The 24,643-nt window shown below is 39.0% G+C and overlaps 1 protein-coding gene across 1 annotated transcript in view; it reads left to right on the plus strand.

Moving 5' to 3' along the window:
- PYGB (glycogen phosphorylase B) overlaps positions 1-24,643 on the plus strand; it is a 95,798-nt gene that overhangs the window by 49,080 nt on the left and 22,075 nt on the right. The window contains exons 5-15 of the mRNA XM_069075540.1: positions 246-377; positions 2,815-2,926; positions 4,834-4,916; positions 7,887-8,030; positions 9,509-9,601; positions 10,447-10,593; positions 11,732-11,895; positions 13,301-13,415; positions 14,254-14,355; positions 16,926-17,073; positions 20,317-20,375. Coding sequence (XP_068931641.1) covers positions 246-377; positions 2,815-2,926; positions 4,834-4,916; positions 7,887-8,030; positions 9,509-9,601; positions 10,447-10,593; positions 11,732-11,895; positions 13,301-13,415; positions 14,254-14,355; positions 16,926-17,073; positions 20,317-20,375 — 1,299 coding nt within the window. The remainder of the gene's footprint in view (positions 1-245; positions 378-2,814; positions 2,927-4,833; positions 4,917-7,886; positions 8,031-9,508; positions 9,602-10,446; positions 10,594-11,731; positions 11,896-13,300; positions 13,416-14,253; positions 14,356-16,925; positions 17,074-20,316; positions 20,376-24,643) is intronic.

The raw sequence follows: 24,643 nt of genomic DNA on the forward strand, positions 1-24,643 counted from the left end.
TTTATCTTGGGACCCCTCTTGGTACAATGAGTAGATAACAGAATTCCACACAGGAATTAAAAATCTTTGGATTCTTCAGGAATTCTTAAAAGAAGTTGTTATTAAAAATTTCAAGCAACTTCACCAGGGTCTCAATTTTTTTGGTTTATATCAATGCCTTAGTTAAAGTACAAAGCACACAATAAAGATAATTCCAGTTTTAGAGGAGGTAAAATGATTGCTGATTTTTTTTTGTTCTGTTTTAGGTTGAAGAAGCTGATGATTGGCTGCGTTATGGCAACCCTTGGGAAAAGGCCCGTCCTGAATACATGCTTCCAGTGCATTTCTATGGCCGAGTGGAGCATACTGCAGATGGTGTGAAGTGGTTGGATACTCAGGTATTACAAATAGTTGTAGAAAATTAGGTTCAGACAGAATAGAATGAAATTAACCAGGTGCAAAGATGTAGTACAATGCAATACAATAAAATACAATACAATAAAGATGTAGCTTTATTGTACTGTGGCTCTGTGTGCTCTATGAGATCCTGCTGCAGCCTTGTAGGGTTTAGCTCAAGGCACCAAAGGCCGGATAGAACATTTTCTTTTTCTTGTAACTTGGACATTTTTTCACTTAGAAGAAAATGTTCAGGGGCGGCCAGGTAGCACAGCGAGTAAGAGCATCGGCTCCAGTGTTAAGAAGACCTGGAGATCGAATCCCGGGCTCAGACACTTAGCACCCACCCAGAAACACCTGGCCGTGTAACCTTGAGCAAGTTACTTAACCCCAATTGCTTAGGGGCGGCCAGGTGGCTCAGCGAGTAAGAGCACCGGCTCCAGTGTTGGGATGACCTGGATCAAATCCAGGCTCAGATATTTAGCACCACACCCAGAAATAACTGGCCGTGTAATCTTGAGCAAGTTACTTAACCCTGATTGCTTTAAAAAAAAAAAAAAAGAAGAAAATGTTTAGCAGAGACAAAGACAGTCCTTTAACATGCAAAGGAATCAACTCTTTATAGTTTATTAGGGGTTGTATGCTAGCGATAAAGTGGCAATTATGTGTATTGTCTAGTTTATTGTTGGGGTTTATGGAGAAAATGGTATTTTGGGCAGAGTTAGAGGGTTCATCTTAGGCTGGGGTAGGAAGGTGGAAAGGAAAAAAATTTATGGAGATGTCAGATTTCCAATGGAGCAATCCCCAAGAAGCTTCCCAGAACAAGTAATGATGGAGTCATTTGCAGTGAACCTTAAATTCCTGTCCTGTCCCACAGCCTCCACTTCATAGCAGATTACCTCGATATTTATTTCATTCTTTGGGGGAAGGTGGAAAATTAGTTTAGGTTCACTGGGACTTCCACACAAAATACTTGTTGAGAGATTAATGTATAACTTGGTGATTCTGTAGTTGTTGATTTCTAATACATATCTACCTCATCTTAGTGATGGGGGGAGGCTCTGTGCTATAAAGTTGACAGAACCTTGGACTTGGGGTTAAAAAACCAGGCTCAGGACTTGGCTCTGTTATTTGTTAATGGTGTGAACCGGGGCAGAGCTGCCCTACCTCCTCCCCAAACCACAGTGGCACATAGACTGCTACCTCACATGATTATGGTAAGAAAATTGCTTTCTAGGTTATAAATCTATATAAATGTTAGTTTTATCATAAATGATTATGTGTCAACATACTTGACCTCTCAGTGATGCAAATTCCTCAACTATTACTTCATTTACTTCCTTGGAGGTTTTCAGAAATTTGGGCTAATATTACTGGTGATCTTTTTAAAAATTTGTTTTATTTATATTCTTTGTTTTCATATCAGTTCTTTCTGGGAATCTTCACCTCTAATTGAATCTTCCTTATAAAAAGAAAACTACAGTTCCACATCAATGAGTAGACATTTATCAAGTGTCTACCATGTGCCAGGCACTGTGCTAAGTGCTGGAGGCACAAAAAAGAGACAAAAGACAGTCCCTGCCCTCAGGGATCTTGCAGTCTAATGGGGGAGACAACATGCAAACAAAGATACACAAATCAAGCTATGTACAGGATAAATAGGAAATAATTAACAGAAACTTTTTGTCACAACTGTCTAGTGACCACATCTCAGGTCATATTCTGTATTCTGCTCAAATAGTCCTCTTTGTCAAGAGAAGCATCTCTCTATTAGTTGTGTAAAATTATTTATACCAACTGTGTGGTCCTGTAGAGTGATCTAATTAGTCATAAATCTGTTAGTTTATTCTTCATCAGGTTTTTGAGATCTTAGGGAACCAAGTTAGAGAGATTGAGAAAAATGCGGTTTTGCTTTGGAAGACCTTCATAGCATCTCAGATTTAGTCATCTTTTTTTTTAGTAATAAAAAATGTTTTTATAATTAGATGGTTAGCAGGAGCAACTTTGAAGCTTGTAATGTGACAGTGCCCAGAATACATCTGTCTACTTGCTTAGAGTAGCTAAGCTAATTGCTTAGAACTTTGTCCTCCATATTTATATTAAAAATCCCACGGAACTTGGAGCTAGAGAGTTGGGTGAAAACATGTAACAATAGGCATTTCTATCAACTTTAAACATCTGATGAGTTCAGGATTTTTTTTTTAGCATGCCCCCTTTCATTTGTCAGGTTTATTGGACGTTAACGCATGTTTGTCTCCAAAAGCAAAACCATCATTTTTTTGCGTGTTTCCTGTTGTTTCCCATCTCCATTAAATTAAAAAAGTGGTTCTCCAGAGCATCAGGATTAGAAAAGTCATTAATGAAGTGTATTTTTTGTTGACCTTGCTTCTTAAACTTGATGCAGTGAAAAATAAAAAAACAATGACTTCTGCTTTACAGGTGGTGCTTGCAATGCCTTATGATACTCCAGTGCCAGGATACAAAAATAACACTGTTAACACAATGAGGCTGTGGTCTGCTAAAGCACCCAATGATTTCAACCTTCAGGAATGTGAGTGTCATATTATTGTAATCTTCTTTCACCAACAATTCCTGTCTTTTCCTTTCTCCTCTTGACCTGAGACATAAGCAATAACCAGGTACCTTTTTGCAAAGTGTTTTTCATTTTGTTCCCAAAATTCTTTTGTTGCTTTAAAATACACACAGAATGACTAGAAACAGTTTTTAACATTCATAAATTGTGCACTGTGTGTACCTGCCAAGGCACAGTCTATAGGAGCTATGTATTTGGTATGTGGATTGGTCATTGGTTCTTGTGGAAATGAATGTAGGCAAGAGGTAGTAGACAGCAATGTTTTGGTAAATTGGGTTATTTAGCCTAAATATATAAAAGAAACTGAGGTGGTGTTTTTTTGTTGTTTTCTTAACTAAAATTTCACAAGTAAGATATTAAAATAAGTAAAAGAAATGACTAATTTACATTTGGGCTCTAAAAATCAGTTTCATAAATATAGGATAGTAGTTCATCTGAAAAAGATCTAGAGGTTTTAGTGAACCATGAACTCATGCAGGCTAAGGCTACATTAAAAAAGACATAACTTATCTTCTGCCCCAGTCAAACTGTATCTAGTGTATTGTGCGCAGTTTTAAGCGTTGTGATTTAGCAAGCACATTAGGATTCTGGAGAACATCCAGAGGTCAGCCACACTGTTGAAGGGCCCTGAGGCCATTGCAAAGGATGGATCACTTGAAAGAACTGCAGATACTTAACTTGAAGAAGAAAAACTTGGTGAGGATGTGGACATGATAGCCATCTTTATGTATTTGAAGAACTGTCACATAGAAGGATTAGTTAGTTCTTTTTGGACTCAGAGGGCAGAACTAAGCAAATAAATAAATCTAGCCTTTTATGTAAGGAACTACTTTCTAAAAGTTCATCTCAAAAGCTGGATGTCTTGGGGAGTATTAGGTTCCCTCTTATTGGAGGTCCTCAATCAATATCACTTACTAGATATTTTGTAGTGAGCATTCTTTTTGGGTTTGGTCCCTGTGATCCTTCCCAACTCTGAAATTCTCTGTTACTTTTTGCAGTTAGCTTATTTTTTTAAACTATCTTACTTTGAGATAAAAAGCCTTTGATTTTACACCTGGTCCAAAATGTAGTTAAATAGAGAGCTGACCTTGGAGCCAGGAAGACCTTTGTTCTAATACTGTCTCTGACACATACTGGTTGTGTGACCCAAGGCAAGTCACTTAACCTCCCTAGGAAACTGTCTTAAGTTTCAAAGAGGGTCCCAGCCTGCATTAGGAGAGTGAATTCCTTACCTGGGATATAGGAAGTCACTATACTAATGAAATCACAGATCTAGTCCCTATCCTTAGTTATAATTGGTTCATTCCAGGTGTTTCCCCATTTAATCCTTTATTACCATGTAGTCTTCAGAATCAGACCAGATGTTCATCATTTTATTCTCTTTTTACTTTTTATCTATAGGTGGACTTTATTTTGAGGCCCAGAAAGCTTTTTGTACAGCATCTATGTAACTAGGAAGGTTGGAAACCAGCCCTGTTATGTCCTGTTGCAGAGAGAGTATTTATTTGTACTTCAGAAATAATTTCCCTTCAAATGCAACATAAATGGTCTCCCCAGTTCACTTCATATTTTTTGGCCTGCCAAACACTGGATCTTGATCATCAAAATTAGCTTGAGCTCATCATCGATAATTAATTGTGATCTAAAAGATCCAGATAGTCTTTTCTGTTTTAAAGATGGGGCCAAAATGAAGACAAAAAATCAGTTTTTAGTTAGAATGACATTATATTCAGAAATTATTCTTTGGTGTTTAGACTGTTATGAAAACATAGAGCTTAATAGAGAGTAATGTTCTCACTTGATAAAGCCATATTAGTATTTTGAGAAAATTCACACATATGCTAATGAACTTTCTTTTTCTGTAGTTAACGTGGGGGACTATATTGAAGCTGTTCTGGATAGAAATTTGGCTGAAAACATTTCCAGAGTCTTATATCCAAATGATAATGTAAGTAGTAATTTCTTTTGCTCTTCTTAGCATTAAAACATGTTTAGAGGCATTATATATACATTAATTATTAGCATTATAGAAGCAGCATTGCACTGTAGAGAACTGGAATCGAAATCAGGAAGGCCTGGATTCAAATAAACTAGCTCTGGGTCCATGGGCAAATCACTTAGACTCTCTGATCCCTCAGGCAACACTGAATCTATAAACTATAGACAGATTATAATCTATTTCAGTGGAAGTGACACTGATGAAATCACAGGTCTATGATGGACAAGGTTGGTAGCATTGTACATCTTTCAGGTGAATAAAAATAAAAATCCAACGTTATGAAATCTTCAGAGGTCAATAGGGCTTAATTCTGCTGACACTGAAAGAGAATGTAGTAATAATTTGTGCTCTTCATTGGTGTCAGCCTCACATTGATACTAGCTAGAGGTCCATTAGAGTGGGATTTTTCTTGCAATATATGTCATTACCAGTATTGTCTTCCTTTTCCTTTTTTCTTTCCTTCCTATTCCTCTTTGCTTGTGCTACCATTAAGCATCCTAAAGTTTTCTCTCATATTCTAATGTTTCTCCCTCTCCCAGCTCAATTTGTCATATATTTTCATTTCTTTTTAAAGTAGCTCTCGTTGGGTTTGTTTTTTTTTTTTTTTTGAGGCTTTCTGAGAGCATAAAACTAAGCACCCATGGCTCTGAGTGCCGCCAGCATTAACCCATTTTTTACCTTTGGTCAAGTTCCTAAAATATTTGGCCTCCACTTTTTTCATTTATTAAGTAAGTTGTCTCTGGCGTCACTGATGTGTGCAAGTTTCCTATTACTATATAAGTTCTGCTTTTGGTAGGAAGAGAATACCTACTCTACAAGATCATCATTTTTCAAAACAGTATTTTGAAGATTTAAATATTATTGTTTGATTTTTAATATAATTATTTAGAGTAGTTGGCTCCCTGTTTGGAGTACTCATTGTGGTGGCTGAGTTTTTTTCAAGAGTACTCATTGTTACTATATTAAATATTTGATGATTGTTCTCCTATGTGTAGTAGATCGGAAAGGAAAACTTAGTAAGTACTTGACTTCTTGTAAAGGCTTTATGATTGACTGGGGAATTTGGTAAATTTGTTGCCAACTCCAATCTTACTCTTCCACCCCAGGACCTCCCCTCCCTGCTAAAAAAAGGGATAATAACAGTCAAGATTCTTGGAGCCTCTTGGGTTTGGAGTGGGTGCCCTACTGGGTTTTTGAGTCACCATAAGGTTTGGAAAAGAGGCATGGGAACTCCTCCCAGACTTGCAGGTTTTTAGCCTCAAGGGCCACATGGTATGGAGCAAAGTCTCTAAACTTTTTTGATTGCATGCCCTTACCAGTAAAATTTTTTAATGCATACATGTATGTTTGCTTATTTCTAAATTATGTACATGTACCACTACATTCGTTATTATGTACATTATGAAAAGTTATTATATACATTAGTTGTTATGTACATTATAAAACTTAGAAAGGAGAGCATAAAGATGAAATAGGGTCTTTGATCCTAAGGTCTGTAGAGAACCACAGGAACATATTGAATAGAGAAGTGACATGATCAGCCAGACCTGCACGTTAGGAAAAAGCTGTATTGAGTTTGGATTGGAATGGGGGAGACATTTGGCATAGCGACCAAGCAGGAGGCCTTTGCAGTACTTCGGGTGAGGGATAATGAGGACCTGAACTAGGCTGGTGGTTGTGTGAGTAGAGAGAAGACAAATAGACAAAACCAGTGGAGACAGAAAGGACAAGGGATGTGGATGTTTCAGGTGAGTGAGAATGAGGAGTCTGGGATAACATTGTGTTTGTGAATGTTAGGGGACTGGGAGGACGGTGGTTTCTTGGATGTTTACGGAGAAGTATGGAAGAGGTATAAATCTGGGGGCCAAGGCAGGGCAAGATAACAAGAATAACAGCTAGCATTTATAGAGCGCATTGCAAAGGGATTTACATATGTCATCTCGTTTGGTCCTCACAGCAACCCTGTGAGATAGATGCTGTTGTAACTTGTGTAAAATGCCTGTTTTATTGACGAGGAAACTGATGCATGGAGGAGTTCAATGACTTGCTCAGGGTCACACAGATGATGAGGATCTAAGGCTGGATTCCAGATCTGTCACAACCTGTCACCTTGTAAGACTCTGTCCCCCACAGAATGAAAAGGGGGAAGGAGCAGGCCTTTTCTCACCCAGACCATTGCCCCACTGACTCTGCCTTCCCAAAGGCATTTGCTGCAACCCTAAGGTGACCTGGGGGCAGGAGGAGGGTGAGTTTTTCCAGAAGTCCCTGCACAGTTTCTCCTGTGAGTTTCAGGTCAGTGTTGGGTTATAACTGTCCTGAGAGATCCATGCCTGCTTCAGAAAAGGGGAGGTTGAGAGCTTGTACTGCAGAGGAAGTGGGCAGAGTAAAAGGGGGTTTAGAGATAAGTGGAGATGTGGAGACCAGCTGCAAGATGAGATATTTTTGGGAAAGACAGAGTCCACCCATCCTCCCACTGCGCCAGTAGTTGATCACATAGACCTTGGTGTCAGGCTGCATCCTTCTTGGAGTTATTCACCACTGGCAGAGTGGATAGAATGCTGGACTTAGAATCAGGAAGTCCTTTGTTCAAATCCTGCCTCTGACACTGTGCAGTCCTGAGCAATTCTCATAACTTAGCAAGTTTCTCATTCATAAAATTGAACTGAGTATACTTAAAGTATTATTACCTCACAGAGTTGTTCAGCTCAAGTGAGATATGTCACATACTCTGGAAACTTTAAAGTGTTACACAAATGTCCGTCGTTACCATGATCATCCCTGTCAGCATTGTGATTGCCAAGCTTTTAGCTGGCCCGTCGCTTCCTCAGGGTTTAGCCAGAATGCTTTTGCTCTGGTTACTTCACTTGCTCCGGCCTCTTCAGCAGAGCCCAGATCACAGATAGACTTCTTTCTATACAGTTCTTTGAAGGAAAGGAGCTCCGACTGAAGCAAGAATACTTTGTAGTAGCTGCTACTCTCCAAGATATCATTCGTCGCTTCAAGTCTTCCAAGTTTGGCTGCCGGGATCCAGTGAGAACCTGTTTTGAAACTTTCCCGGACAAGGTAGGGTTGGGCCTAATTTGTTCTTTGTAACCCTGCTGATTTTTTTTTTTTTAGCTTTGTCCTTTGCATGGTGTGATGTGTCTATGGGCCTGCTTCTTCAGGTTGACTGTTCACATGACAGTGGTGATTTCATCGTCTGTTATTGGATAGGAAGACAAATGCAGAAACCTACTTCTTTGTCTGAGCCTTCTGTCTGCTTTGCTACTTGCCTAGAGTTGTTCCTATGTCAGTATCTTACCTAGGGAGATGAGGTTAAGGGGGAAAATTATTTCCTTGGCCTTTTTTCTACTTGGTTGAAAAAAAAGCCGTGTATTTGGAAAATGATGTGACCATTGTTTTTTTTTTTTTAAGAAATTGTGTCTTAGATAGAAAATTCCTTAAATATTCAGAGACAGGAATGAGATCCTATAAGAACAAGAGTGGAAGATTACTACAGATGTTCATTCATCCTTTCATTGATATTATTCACCAGCATCAAAGTGATGATGAGTTGACCTCTCAGGAAACTTGTCAACATCCACTATTCTTGTATATGGGGCAGCTAGGTGGCACCTTAGATAGGGTGCCAGGCCTGGAGTTAGGAACACTCCATCATCTTGAGTTCAAATCCAGCCTCAGACGTTGACTGTGTGACCCTGGGCAAGTCACTTAACCCTGTTTGCCTCAGTTTCTTCATCTGTAAAATGATATGGAAAAGGAAATGGCAAACTACTCCAGTATCTTTGTCAAGAAAACCCCAAAAAAGATCATAGTCAGACATGACTGAAAAATGACTGCACAACAAAACACTATTCTTATATGTATTTAAATGGGAAGGGGGTTGTGATACAGTGAAATGAGTTTTGGATTTTGGATCAAGAGGCTCTAGATATAAATCCCAGTTCTGCCACTTATCACTTATGTGATAAGAGGTCACCCACTTGACCTTACTGAACTTTTCCTTCCTGAATTTTCTTATCTGTAAATTGAAGAAGTTGGGCTAGATTACCTCAGAGGTCCTTTCCAGCTCCATCATATGGTCTTGTGTCCTAACTCCAAACATTGCCATCCATACAGTGTTACTGCTGCCAGGAGGAAAAAGCTGTTCAATTCTCTTTAATCCCCACATTTCTGGCAAAAGTAGCAGATTAGTGTCATAGATGTCATACTGAATTATTGTCTCCTTCCTGACCTCCCTGACAAGCTTGGGTTTGTTTGCTTCTTTTTTTTTTTTAAAAGCAATTGGGGTTAAGTAACTTGCTCAAGGTTACACAGCCAGTTATTTCTGGGTGTGGTGCTAAGTATCTGAGCCCGGATTTGATCCAGGTCATCCCGACACTGGATCCGGTGCTCTTACTCGCTGTGCTACCTGGCCACCCCAGTTTGTTTGCTTCTGTAGAAGTTCTCGTCAGTATCTCACATTGCCTCTGTTGTGGTCCTTGTGCTGAATGTAGAGGAAAGATACAAACATGGTCCAAAATTATTGGTTTCAATTCCAGGTTGCCATTCAGCTCAATGATACCCACCCAGCACTCTCGATTCCAGAACTCATGAGAATTCTAGTGGATGTTGAAAAGGTGGATTGGGATAAGGTAAGAGCAAGAGGAAGTGTGGGGGCCAGGGAAAGAAAGTTGGTGTTTTCTGTGTTCTAAAAGTAGAGCACAACTACTTTAGTTTATCCAAATACTAACATTTCTTTGTGAATTCCTCAGTTACTGCCTGTTTTGATTCTATGAAATAGGTTACAGCTCTGTTGTCTTCCTGGGAAGGACTATAATTGAAATAAGAGGTTATTGGGAAGGAGAAAAGACAGTAAGGATCATTCTGAAAAAGTTCCTAAATTTTTCTTGTGAATGAAAGGAAGGAAAGCTTCCTTGAGTGGTACATGTCTAGAAGAAAGGTAAGACAAAACAATGTGATCATTTGGAGAGTGGAGAAGGATTCTGACACATTGGATAAGAATTCTTGAATCTTTTTCCTTACTGTAGAGTTAACAGGAAGAAACCTCAGAGAATAAGTAATAAAGTTTATTTGGATCTCATGACCCACTTATTGGAAACTTGGAAGCTCCTATGGTAGACTTTTCCCCTAGAAAAAAAAATGGATCAACCTATAAAGTCGTACATGGACTTTTCTTGTATTTACAGAATATCAAAACAACCCACCTCAGCCAGAAATTTGTGGGTATTCTTTCTGAAATGGCTGCATTCATGTAATCGCAGCGGCAGTTTTGTTGTGTGGTCTTGTTATACTCTTTAGCCAGCAGGAGAGGGCAGTATTGCCCAGGATAATCTGAATGCGGGTTTGTAAACGGCAGTTTTTCCACACTTTCAGGTTGGATCTGTGTCTCCAGTCTTTGTCTCCTGAGTTTTAATTTGTATTAGTGGTGATTTTTAAAAAAATTATATTTAACTTAAGTCTTCTAATCTACTTTTAGGCCTGGGAGATCACCAAAAAGACATGTGCCTATACCAACCACACTGTGCTGCCTGAGGCTCTGGAGCGGTGGCCTGTCTCAATGTTTGAGAAATTACTGCCAAGACACCTGGAGATTATCTATGCTGTTAATCAGAAGCACTTGGATGTAAGAAAGAGGCCACCCCTCATACTGAGAGGGTGGGGAAAGGAAAATATAATATGATTTAGTTTTGGTGGAGAAGTATCTTCAATATATTCTCCTTTAAGTGAACTCTGACAGATAACTGAAAAGGCTTTTTTAGCCCCCAGAGTATATTTAAGGTATATGCTCTATCTAGTGCTGTTAGGGATAATTAGTTAATAATCAAGCTGTGGACCTCCTAATTTGGCTCTATACCTACCGGTAGAATTCTGAAATGGCTGCCATAATACTAAAGTAGGAACTCTGATTAGGAAGTTGTATGCCAGTTTTAATTTCTTCATTTTGCTGGAGTTGGGGAAGAGATCCCATACCTGATTAAACACTGGATTTAGACCTACCTGGTGTAGTACAAATTGAGTTTCTGTTCCTTGTAATGGCAACAGGCTTCTGTCCTACATATATGCTTAATACATGAAAGATGTGTGATTTTGCCAGTATAAGGAGCTTGTGTAGAATCTTCCTACCTACACACATTGGAACCTGTCAGTTACTGTCAGTAACTTAGTAAATAAGTCTAAGGGAGTTGCTGTAGACATAGAGGTTAAATAGTTTGTCCAGGGTAGGGGTGGGGAACCAGTGGCCTGAAGGCCACCATGGCTCTCTAGGTCCTCGAGTGCAACAAATCTCCTTAATAAAAAGATTTGTTCTGTAAAACTTGGACTCAGTCAAAAGGCCACACCCAAAGACCTAGAAGGCCACATGTAACCTTGAGGCTGCAGGTTCCCTACCCCCATCTAGGGTCACACAGCTAGTAAATATCAAAGGGAGGATGTGACTCAAAATGCAGTATTTTAAGCACTGTACCTTATAGTATTCAAGCTTATGAAAAAGCAAAATATAGATACTTTAAAATATTAGTCTTAAGTCTGTTTTTTTTATTAGTGTCAGGAAATGATGAATACAGAATTACTAGTGTTTAGAATTGAGTTGGTGTGAGATACTTGGGAACATTTGCTACCATTTTTCTTCACTATGCTCTGTGATTTTGGAGGGAGAAACAAAATCCTTTCTATGTGTCCAAGGAAGGGAATATTTAGTCATTCTTATTAGCCCTGGGGTCAGAGCGGGAAGCCACTAATGTTTCTCTGTACCTTGGTGACAGAATGTAGCTGCCATGTTTCCTGGGGATGTGGACCGACTGAGGAGGATGTCTGTGATTGAGGAGGGAGACTGTAAGAGGATTAATATGGCCCACCTTTGTGTGATTGGGTCCCACGCTGTCAACGGAGTAGCAAGAATTCACTCAGAAATTGTGAAGCATTCCGTGTGAGTGCCTGGAGAGTGCTATTGCATGTACTTAAACTTAAATTCAGGCACATGCCTTTCAAATCTAAAAGACAATCCACTTCTGTGTCACATTCCTGTCACCAAGAATGCCATGCCATGTTGAACCATATACTTTATATACAAAATAGCCAATGGACATAATGAAACACATAATTAGTTCAGTGTGGTAAATATGACCTCTTTTATGTATTATAGCTGTCTGCTATTAAATGGAGTGGACAGGTCAGGAGGAGCCAAGGTTTAAGTATTGGCATAAAGTTTCATTTCTTTCAGGGTTAAACCTCAATGAAAGTCCTTGTATTTCTGCATTGAGGCTGATGATGCTATGGTACAGTGGTCTGAGTATTCCATTAACCAGTAATGTAAGTTTACCTCCCCACCCTTAAACTAAAGAAACCATCTCATCAGATAGGCAGGGATTCTTTCAACCTGTTCCTTTTACCCTCCTTTGTTTCTCTTGAGATTGTGGACAAGGGAAGCTACTGTCAAGGTAGTGCTAACATGAGACTTTGACCCACAGATAATTGAGACCATTACTTGTTTTCTCACTCTCCTGGAGTAATGATAGGTGAGAGACTTGTTGTCTTTCTCATATAGACAATGGAATATTCCCAGGGGAAGAGACCTTAGAGATAATCTGCGCTAACTCTAATTTTATTAATGAGGAAACTGAGACTAATAGGAAACCCAGATGTTAAGTAGAGTCAGGATTTAAACCCAGATCTTCGAGCTCCAAATACCTTATATTTGCACTATGCCACACCAACATAACCCATAACCTTTCCATATTTTTTTTTCTTCCTGAAAACAATATTCACCTCAATTCAGTATCTTTTTAATGACTGTTATGTGCAAGGCATTGTTCTGCGTATACAAAGAAAAAATTTCCTTGCCCCTGTGGAGTTTACATTCCACTGGTGAGTGGGAAGGCTATCCAGAGGGATTGGAGGGCTAGATTCTCTAGATTAAGAGGAATAGTACTGTCATAATAATTCTGAATTCATTTAGGGAATCATTGAATTTATACTAACATTCCACTAGTATATACAATAAGAACTCAGTCTACAATTAGCCTTTAGTATTATACATAGTCAAATCTTTCTTTCACCATTTCTGCTCTACTTACCTCTCAAATTTGTTTCATCTGTACAAATAATGCATGCCAAAGTACATTGGCCAAACCAGTCCAATCAATACAGATACATAAATGAAGTGCTCTGCTGATGGAGGGTGATAATTTTGGAAGTTCTCTCTTAGGTGTTTTATGTATGTTTGAGTTGTGGAGGCCATTTTTTTTTTTTTAAGCAAAAGAGGTCTTAAGAGGTCTTGCTTATCCTGTTCTAAAGCGACTCTATGACCTTTCCCTATTTCCTTTATTTTTTAGTTTTAAAGATTTTTATGAACTGGAGCCAGAAAAGTTCCAGAACAAGACGAATGGCATTACTCCCAGACGGTGGCTACTGTTGTGCAATCCAGGGCTGGCAGAGATCATTGTGGAGGTGAGGACCAGAGTTGACCTTATATTACCTTTAAGAATCACAGGTAAGTAGAAGAAAGTGCAATTTAGGACATGAAAGGATTAGATCTTGGTGATTCTTCTAGTTGAGAAGGTATATAGGGGTCCTTTTTTGCTTCAGGTCTTCAGTTGAAATTGAAAAGAAATCTCGCATTTTTTAATTGGGCAGCTTATTTGCACTAGTAGTATACATGGTGACTTGCTCTAAAGTTTATAGCATTGAGTACGTGGTAACATTACAGTCTTTTGTTAAAATTTTGGGAAAGAGTTCAACCTCCATTAGGGGTTTTTTTTTGGAGGGCAATTGGGGTTAAGTGACTTGCCCAAAGTCACATGGCTATTAAGTGTGTCAGGTGTCTGAGGCCAGATTTGAGCTCAGGTCCTCCTGACTCCAGGGCCAGTGCTGTATTCACTGTGCCACCTAGCTGCCCCATCCTCCATTAGTTATTGATCATAAAGTGGAGTGGAAACACTTGCTTCATCAACAAGTTAAGTAGCTTGGACTGAGCACTTTTTTTTTTAAGCAATCGGGGTTAAGTAACTTGCTCAAGGTTACACGACCAATTATTTCTGGGTGTGGTGCTAAGTATCAGCCCTGATTCAATCCCAGGTCATCCCAACTCTGGGGCCGGTGCTCTTACTCACTGTGCTACCTGGCCGCCCCTGGACTGAGCACTTTTAAAGGAATATGAAAACAAGGAAAATGCACCAACAAAATTGGTTGTTTCAATAGCATTAATAAGAATTCCATGGTGATTATGTTACAGTGTATCAAAAGACACAACCACTTTTAGCAACTAATGCTTTCTGCATTTCTCTAGAAAATCGGGGAAGATTTTCTCACTGATTTAAGTCAACTGAAGAAGCTTTTGCCATTGATCAATGATGAAGCATTCATCAGGGATGTGGCCAAAGTCAAACAGGTAATAAGGGTGTGAATACAATTTTCCTGGCATTTTCTCACTTCATATTACTCTGTAACTCCCAATTTCTTTTTCCTAACTAACTTCAGAATATTTTTAGCATATGTAGCAGTTATGAAATCATTGCACTGAGCATTTGAAACTCAGTGATTGAATTACTCCATGTGGACTATGGTAACAGTTTGATTCAGTTTAAAAAAAAAAAACAAGCATCCACTGGATGCAGATTGGTGAATAAGTTTAGTGAATAACACTTGGACAAAAACAGTTCTTTGCTGAGAAATTTATTCTCTTTTTTCTAATTAATGCTTGCTGAATGAATTATTCCATCCCTTTGCAAACTTCCCTGTTTCTGTTGAGTGACTACCATCCTTCCAGTCACTCAGATTTGTAATCTTACAGTCTTGATTAACAATAATAATCATCTTGATTATTTCCTTTCCTTTAATTCCCACTGGTAACCAGAGTCAGTTAATAAATCTGACTTATCTTGCTTTTGTAGCATATCTTGGAATTATTTGTTTCTTTTCCCTTTGCTTAAGTCTCTACCCTGGTACAGGTCCTTATCACCTCTTATGAACTATTGCAATTGTCCCCTACTGTCTCCCTGCTTCCAGTCTCTTCTCCAGCCCATCCTCCACAGAGTTGCCCAGTTTTTTTTTTTTTTTGCTTTTTGGAGGGTGGAGGGCAGGGCATTTGGGGTTAAGTGACTTGCCCAAGGTGACAGAGCAAGTAAGTGTTAAGTGTCTGAGGCCGAATTTGAACTCAGATCCTCTTGACTCCAGGGCCGGTGCTCTGCTCCTGTGCCACCTACCTGCCCCCAGGTTGATATTTTAAAGCAAAGGTGTGACTATGTCATTCTTCTGCTCTTCATTGTCTTCCTTTTGCCTCTGGGAAAAATATGAACTTCTTAACCTTTGACTCACTGTAATCTGGCTCCTTTCCATTATTATTTCATATTATTCTTTTTCATGTTCTCTGCATGCCCATCCAAACTGGACTGTTAGCTATTTCCAGTGTAAAACCTTCCATCGTCTACTACTGGGCGCTTTCACAGTTAATTCTCCTGTATTTGGATATCACTCCCTCCCTACTAGGCATGGCTCAGGTGTTGCTTTCTATGTTAGACTCTTCCCTGTCCCCATAGTTACTTGCACAGTCTCCCTCTTGAAATTACTTTGTATTGTTTTAGATATTCTTTTAGTTTCTTGCTTTTGTGCATAAATCCCCCTGGCTGAACTCCTTGAAGGAGCAACTCTGCTCCTTGAGGGCAGGGACATTTTGTTTTTGTCTTTGTATCTCTCAGACCAGCACAATGTCTGATGCATAATGGGCATCTAATAAAAGTAATCATAATGGTAGCTAGCGTTTATGTAGCACTTTGTGATTTGCAAATGATTTATGTAAGTTATCGCATTTGATCCTTACAACCATGGTATGAAATAGGTGCTATTATCCCATTTTCACACGAAAAAACTGAGACCAGGAGAGGTTAAGTGACTTGCCTTGGTCACAGTTGCTGGGAAGCAACTGAGGCAGGCTTCAAACTCAGATCTTCCTGACTCTAAACTCATCGCTCTGTCCACTTTGCCACCTAAATACCTCTGATATTGGTCAGATTGAGTACTATAAGCAGCTTTTGTTTTGAAGTAAAATTGTGCTAGAGCTGTGGAAAACCACTAAAGAATAGCAGTTTAGACTATGTGCTTTATTGGTTAAAAAGCATATCTTAACAGTCTCTTCGTGTAGCCTGGTTTTATCTTAAAAAGTTGCTGACAGTGTGACCTTTGGCAATGCTAATAAAAAGCTGAGTTTATGTAATTTGAAGCCTTTCAAACCAAAAACTGAATCCCTTGAAGTAAAACCCAACAGAATTCCTTACCTCATTGATTTATATCTGATGGTGTTTCTTCCATTTAAGAAAATTTCATAGTGCAGAGTTGATTTCTCTTTCCCAAATGTTTAACCTAACAGTGCTAGTGATACTGTCTGTCTTAAAATCATCCTTATTGTTTCTTCATCTTTCTCTTAACTCTTCATTTTCTATTACTTGCACTCTTTCCTGCATTCAGTGATTCCTTTTTATTTTGTCACCTCTTTCTGCCACTTGCTTTTTGGCCTAATTCAGGGGTGGGGAACCTACAACCTGGAGGCCACATGTGGCCCTCTAGGTCCTCAGGTGCGACCTTTTAACTGAGTCCAAGTTTTACAGAACAAGTCCTTTTATTAAAGGGATTTTTTTCTGTGAAGTTTGGATTCAGTCAACTCAATTCAGTGGTCTAATCTTTTTATCTCAGCTCTGATCTTGAAGCCTTACAGGGTTCCACCTACCCTAACCTTCTTTGACTACCTATGAATTTTTCCATCCCCATTGGATTTCCGAGCAGAATGGTAAAAGATGTTGTATCTGAGCTGAATCAAAATTATTCTCCTTTAGGGAACAGAAATAGCTGGAAACCTGGAATATCTTTAGGTCCTCAAAGCTATCATTGGACAACATTATAGTATTAACCAGGCAAAAAGAAATTCAAGAAAAAGTCAAATGCTTCCTTCGGTTTTCTCTTCCCTAGGAAAACAAATTGAAGTTTTCTGCCTTCCTAGAGCAGGAATACAAAGTGAAAATCAATCCCTCCTCAATGTTCGATGTGCATGTGAAGAGAATCCATGAGTACAAGAGGCAGCTGCTGAACTGCTTACACATCATTACTCTGTACAACCGTAAGTGTTGGCTTCTCTAGCGTTTCAGGCTTCAGTGAGGCATTCCATGATTATGGTAGTTTTTGTTTGTTTGTTTTGTTTTGTTTTGTTTTGTTTTTTGGAGGGCAATTGGGGTTAAGTGACTTGCCTAAGATCACATGGCTAGTTTTTGTATTAAGTGTCTGAGGCCGCATTTGAACTAAGGTCCTCCTGACTCCAGGGCCAGTGCTCTATTCACTGCACCACCCAGCCACCCCTGATTGTGATCATATAAAAGAACACAGCTTCATCATTTTCCTCCTTCTAGGGCCCTTTCGTTCCCAACATTTTCCCAAGCTTCTTCATTTCTCATTTTATTTTGCCATTTCTCAACTCTTCTCTCTTATAGTTTGTTACCAGTGACCTGACAGTCTTCTCATTCCATGGATCATATCAAAGAGAGGGTAATTTGGAATAATAGAATTGTGTTTCACTTTTAGGGTCATGGTATCTAGGACTAGAAAAGATTTTAGATATCGTTTAGCCCAGCTGCCTCATTTCATAGGTCAGGAAACTGACTTCTCCAAGGTCACAATAGTGGATCTAGGATTCACACTCCAAATTCAATCTTTATTTATTTATTTATTTTTGCTGCACCAAATTTCAAATCGAAATTATGCTATTTCTTCCCCCAAGGCCAACTAATAGTTGTTTGCACACTTAAGTTTTAAGTTGGCTTTCTGAGAATTGGAGTATAATTTTTTGCCCTATATTTTTTATCTTTTGTGTCAAAGAAGATTGTCTTTTAAGTTAATAAATATCAAATCTTGTTACCTTAATGTTGAATAGCTGTATTTTCTTTTTCTTCACCAGTAGAATGGAGTCTTTTGGCATAGAGTAAGATAAGACTTTTGTGGGTCTCAGATCTTTTTAGTGATTCATAGGGGAACAAAGAACATGTTCTGTTTTTCTAAAATTAAAATTTATTTTGATCTATTTAATCTGTTTGTGGAGCTGAAAATTTTTATATCTGTCAGTAGATAGATAGAGATCAACTTTCTAGCTAAAATATCTAGATAAAAAAAAAACTAGGAAAAATTGTCAAGACATTCACTTAGAAAGTACTTATTGAATACCTACTTTGTTCCTAGCACTACTATGCATTAAAGAGAATACAAAATAAGTAAAACACAGTTACTGCCTTCAGGAACTAAAAAAATCTAGTTAGAATTACAGAAACTTACTCATGTGAAATAATTCATTAACAATATGGTGTGTTTTTTTAATCAGATTCCCAATATATAAATAATCTGGACAACAAATGCCATAAGAATTCATAGAAAAGGGAATAATATCACTAAGAATGGGAGCTGGCAGGAAAGGCTTCAAGCAGGAAGGATGCTTGGAAACTTAAAGGTTGGAATAAAGACTTTAAATGGGTGGGAAAGAGGGGAGTATATTTCAGTAGGAGGATTTTAGGAGCATAGGCTTAAAATTGAGATCCAGCGTGACATAGGGTAGGGCCAGTGAGGAAATCTAGGCAGAGCTCTTTGCATTTGAATTTTGTGGGGCATTTGCTCTTTTAAAACTATACAGAATTGGTTAATTAAGCTTTAAAAGTACTTAACCTAGACTTTTCTAGTATTGCTTACCAGGTTCTGTAAAACATGATCGATTAATATTAAAAATAAACAAAATTAACTTTATAAGAAAGATAGAATTCCTTTAGCAGGTTGGTCTTGTAGACATGGCTTCCTCAGCTTTTTGATTTGGGCCCACTGGTCCTCTGTTGATAAAATACCTTAGAATTGTCACAAGTTGGGTTAATCTTTACAACATCTCAATGAAATTGATACATATTTCTAAAAATAAAGAAGTCTTTATTGCCTACCGTGTTTCCCCGATAATAAGACCTATCCCGAAAATAAGCCCTCCCTTTACTGTGTAAGATTCCTCTAAAATAAGCCCTCCCCCCGAAAATAAGCCCTATTGAGATTGCTACTGTAGTGAAGGTGATCCCCTGCGCTACACACTACATTACGGTACCCTCTGTATGCACCGTCCCCCGTCCCCCCCCCGGGTGAAACACACGCCGCGCTCCGAGCTGCATCCAATCAGAGCTGCAGCAGTGAGCGCGTCATCCTGTTCTTCCCCAGTGATTTGCTTATTGAATAAAGGTACATTTTTTTGTTCACATTTACCTGTTTATTAAAATTGCTGTCAATGTTCATTAAAATAAGCCTTCCCCTGAAAATAAGCCCTCTGGTGTTTTTCTGTCCAAAAAAAATTAATAAGACAGTGTCTTATTATCGGGGAAACACGGTATTGTGAAGGTTCAGAGTAATTTTTAGTTCAATTAGTTAAGCTCCTACTATCTTCTTCTCTCTTTTTTTTTTTTTAGGCAGTTCGGGTTAAGTGACTTGCCCAGGGTCATACAATTAGTGTCTGAAGTCAGATTTAAACTCAGATCCTCCTGACTCCAGGGGCAGTGATTGTCCTGCTGTCTTTGAGACACAGGTGGTGGTATTACAAAGACTAAAATAAAACAAATCACATTACACATGTTAGTAGATTTGATGAAGAAGCAGACTGACATATACCTAGTATGACTAAAGGTACATTGATCAGGGTCAGTGCACTATAGCAGATAGGACCCCGACTAGACTTTGAGTCAAGAAAGTTCATATCCCACCATTTACAATAGATTCAGTGACCAGTAAGTTCCTTTATAGCTATAAATGTGTGATCCCATGATAGTTTAATGATAGAGCTTTTAATGGCATTGATAGTATTCTTTTTCAGTCTTTTCAAGGGCTTTCAGGTAATATTGAACATCCCCCAAATTACTTTGAGTTTTTCATGAGATTTTTGTGACGAGATCTTTTTTAAATTGTTAAAATGATGCACTCAGAAAAATTGCACATATAATCTAGACATTTTTGCTGACTGTCTTACTTTATGTTTATCTCTTAAATATTAATCATTCTTAATAAATTTGGATAGTACACAGTAAAAATAAAAGAGGAAATAAGTTTACTTTTCACGAATGGGGAAGAAAATTATTTTTCTGAGCAAGTTAAGTTGCAATTACTATGCCATATTTTACATTTCAGTTGTATGGAAGAACCATCTTTTCTTCTCTAGTCGTATCATTTTGATGTTTTCCTCTGTTGTTAGATATTTAAAGTATGTTGGAGTGAAGAAAAGGGTTTATCAATCAGATGTAACATGAAGTGATTTTTTAAAGTAATTGTCCCATTTTAACCTCTTTTGTTAACCTTGTAGGAATAAGGAAAGACCCAGGCAAATCCTTTGTACCAAGGACTGTCATGATTGGGGGAAAGGTAAGGTGTCTTTCCTACAGAGTCATAGAATATATGTTGGTAGAATTTGTACCATTTTGCTTCCTTGATGGAAAGATTATAATCCTTTTGTATGTTGGCTGGGTGGCTTGTCCATTTAGTATCTACTGCCTTAATAGGTGGTCTCCTAGAGTTAACTGTGGCTAAAAAAATTTATTCTCCAGTACTTCTTAGTGACTTTTATATCACTGAACTTCAAATCCATTGAACCTCCATTGCTCTCTAGGCAAGCTATCAGTATGTTATTCTTGTGAAATGGGTTTTTTGTACCGAAGTGTAACGCTTCACATTGATCCCTCTTAAATTTCATCTTCAGTTTAACCCAATGCTAGAGACCATCAAGCTCTTTTTGAATTCTCACTTGTCTGTTGTGTTCTCTGGCCTTTCTGGCTTTATGTTTTGTTGCGGGCGTTTGCCCTCGCAACAGATCTAGACGACTAGCCCCACGGCCCTCTCACTTACCCATCCCGGGTCTTCGGTCGTCACCGGCCCCTCACGGGGAAAAACACCAGACAGAAGGCGGAGGAGTGAAGCGGGGTGGTTTATTCTTCAACAGTTACATGGCGGAGAGAGAGAGAGAGCGCCCTCTCACACAAGAAAATATATAGCGAATCCGAGCCAATCACATCGCAGTTTTACATTTATGGCCTTATATGGTGATCACCCCCATGGCCTTATATGGAGATCACCCCATATTCATTCAAAGCAACCATGGCATCGCCCATAAACCCCTCCCCCTCCCCCATCAATGTTTATCCACATGTTTCACAGGCATGCCATAGTGGTCTTTCCCCCCTCATAATGTCCTTATCCAAGTCATTGAATAGTAAACATCACAGGGCCGAGCAGAGATCCCTTGGGCATTCCATTAGAGACCCCTTGGCAAGCTGACATCAAGCCCTTAATGAATACTCTTTATGTACCATTTAGTTAGCTCCAACTTTGCTCCAGATTATTTTTCCATCTCTTCCCACAGGAATAGCATGAAGGCCTTTGTCAGATACTTTGCTAGAATGTAGGTAAACTAGGAGGCAGTGTGGTGTAGGGGAAAGGCTGCTAAATTTATTTATTTATTTATCTAGCTTTTTGGAGGGGGGAAGGCAGGGCTACTGGGATTAAGCGACTTGCCCAAGTTCACAGGGCCAGTAAGTGTTAAGTGTCTGAGGTCAGAATTGAACTCAGATCCTCCTGACTCCAGGGTCAATGCTCTATTCACTGCACCACCTAGCAGCCCCACTGGTGGCTGAATTTAAAAGACCCAAAACCTGCATTCAGATCCTGGCCTTTTGACTTGCTACTTAGATGAACTTGGGAGAGCCATTTGCCCTCTTTGGGCCTTAGTTTCCTCATGTTTAAGATGTAGGGATTGCACTAAATGATCTCTAAGAATCCTTCCAACTTTAAGTCTGTGATCCCACATATCTATAGTATTCCTCTGATCTTTACGCTAGTGAGAGCGCAGAGACCAGGGAATCTCATTGGTGTAGGAAGTTCTCTCATGAGAGAGGTCAGCACCATAGATTTAGCACTGGATGAGGCCTCAGAGGCCATCTAATCCTACTCCCCCATTTTAAAGATGAAGTAAGTGAGGCCCAGGAAAGTTGAGTGACTTACCAGAGATGACACAGAAAGCAAACATCTTCAGAGGCCGTCAGCCTAGGAAGATGTGAAATTCTGAAGACACAAAAGGACAGCTCTAATGAGAAAGAAAAGAGAACGTTGTTTAAAGATACAGATATGGATGTATAGTTAACTCATCATTTGCCAGGCTAGTTGAACCACCATCACCACTACCCTGACCACCATCTTCCCTCAGATCTCAGTGGAAATAGCCAGAGGCCTTGAGTCCAAGAGCACTGGGAATTGTAGTATCCCCTAAATCAACAGAAACGTTTTCAGATTGGCCTTTGTAGCCATCGTGGAGGAGAGAAATCAGTGTGGAAAAGGGTCCCCTCTTTTTTTTTTTTTTAAGCAATCGGGGTTAAGTAACTTGCTCAAGGTTACACGGCCAGTTATTTCTGGGTGTGGTGCTGAGTATCTGAGCCCAGATTTGATCCAGGTCATCCCGACACTGGAGCTGGTGCTCTTACTTGCTGAGCCACCTGGCCGCCCCTAAGCAATTGGGGTTAAGTAACTTGCTCAAGGTTACACGGCCAGGTGTTTCTGGGTTGGTGCTAAGTGTCTGAGCCCAGGATTCGATCTCCAGGTCTTCTCAACACTGGAGCCGGTGCTCTTACTCGCTGTGCTACCTGGCCACCCCACTCGCTGTGCTACCTGGCCGCCCCGGGTCCCCTCTTTCTTTCTCCCTAGTAAGAACTACAACCCACAGGTGAACACAAAATTTCAGGGAGTGTCCACACCCCCCAGACCACCCCTCCTACTTCTGGGCCATCCCTCACAGCTATCATCCTGGGAGACAACTCCATAATCTTAGGAAAGTTCTTACCACAAAAGTCCTTGAGCCTGTCAAATAGTTAAACATCGGAAAGTGGTATAATTTTATCAGTGGAAGTGACGTTAATGAGGAAGCACTACCATCTTGTACCCTATGGAGGGCCATGAGACTTTCCCATCTGATTTGTAGCTGAAACCTTCCATCTGGCTTGTCTTCCCCTATTAGAATGTGAGCTCTTTGAGAGCAGGGCTTTCTTACTTTTCTCTGGGTATCCCTAGAACTCAGCACAGTGCTTTGCATATATCAAGTGTTTATTAAATACTTTGTTCATCAGCTAACCAGAGGCCTGCTGAAGTCCCTTGCAGCTGATCTGGGATAGTGCATACCAGTAATCATATTTGTGCATTTTTAAGGGCCTCAACATATTGTTCACATGAATCATATGTAGACTTGGTGACTTTATTAAAGTAGGATATTAGCATCTCTGCCAATTTTTGTCTCCTGGATTTATGATTCAGGATGATAATTTAAAAAAAAATTTATTTTTAATGAATTTTGCCATCCCTTTTTTATTCCTACCTACACAATCGGAAGAAGGAAGCTTTTGACAGAACTTTTTTTTTTTTTTGCTCTTTTTTATAAGGGGAAAGGTAGGACAATTGGGGTTAAGCACCTTGCCCAAAGTTGCACGGCTAGTAAGTTTTTGACAGAACTTCTGATAGAGGAATCCTAACCTACAATTTCCCAGCAGTCACTATATCACACACATGAACAGTGGCTGGACACTGTAGCAATGCAGTTCATCTTTGGACTGGCTTACTCACTGTTTTTTACCCTTGGATAGCTAGCTTAGGGTGATCAAGCTTATGCTATTTAGTTGCTTACTATACCACAGACATTGAGATCCTTTACCCTGGAGCAAATACTACTCTGTTTTTCCTCCTCTAAATTCCTCAGATTAAATCATTTGCAAATGCATTCCATTGCATTTTTAAAATTCAGTCATCCCATTCTCTTGACTCTTTGGAAAATGGACTTCTCAATTGGAAATTAAGCTGTATTTGCCCTTAAATACATTATGATATATATATATATATATATATAGATATATAGATATATAGATATATATAGTAATTTAGATATATAATATAAGCTATTTCAGAAAAGCTCAGTGAACTAAAATAGAGATTATAAATACATCTACTAGTTATACAAACTTCTAATATACTTTACTTCCATGCATAAGTACAACTTTCTACCAGTTTTGCGATCAAAGAACATAGAGAGAGTATCCATTAAAAAAAGCATAGCACTTTATGAAATACTGTAGTCTTGAAGGGTGCCATTTGAAGGAAGTCTAGTACTTGATGGCATTGGACTCTGAAATCTGTAGTCTTTTTTTTTTCTAAGACTCTTAAGCAGGTTGTTAGAATTTGAGGGAACCAGTACAGGAGAAGTGATTTTTTTTGTCTGACACAATGTAATGGCTTGGATGAGCCTCCTATAGACTGTAAGAGTATTAAGTCAGCATTCTGTGAGGTCCTTCCTTGTAATATTTCAGTTCATTAAATATTTAGGTGTCTTGATGTTAAGGCATTTTGCTAGATTGTTGTAGTGCCAATGCAATATTTACAGCACCGACCATGACTATAAATATTCCTGTATAGTGCTAGATCACAAAATATAGCAGGCTCTCCATATAGAGGACAGAACCAAAACATTTATACAGATACCAGAAAACCAAATCCCCAAAACCAGTAAGCCGTTTACATCATAGTATCAAAGGAATTAATAACCCATAACAACACAGAGAGCCACAACATCCTTTTTTTTTTTTTAAAGCAATCGGGGTTAA

This window comes from Petaurus breviceps, unplaced genomic scaffold (genome assembly GCF_028583685.1).
Source record: "Petaurus breviceps papuanus isolate PSGF00001 unplaced genomic scaffold, PetGlider_PUasm1.0 90919, whole genome shotgun sequence".
NCBI classification, from domain to species: Eukaryota; Metazoa; Chordata; class Mammalia; order Diprotodontia; family Petauridae; genus Petaurus; species Petaurus breviceps.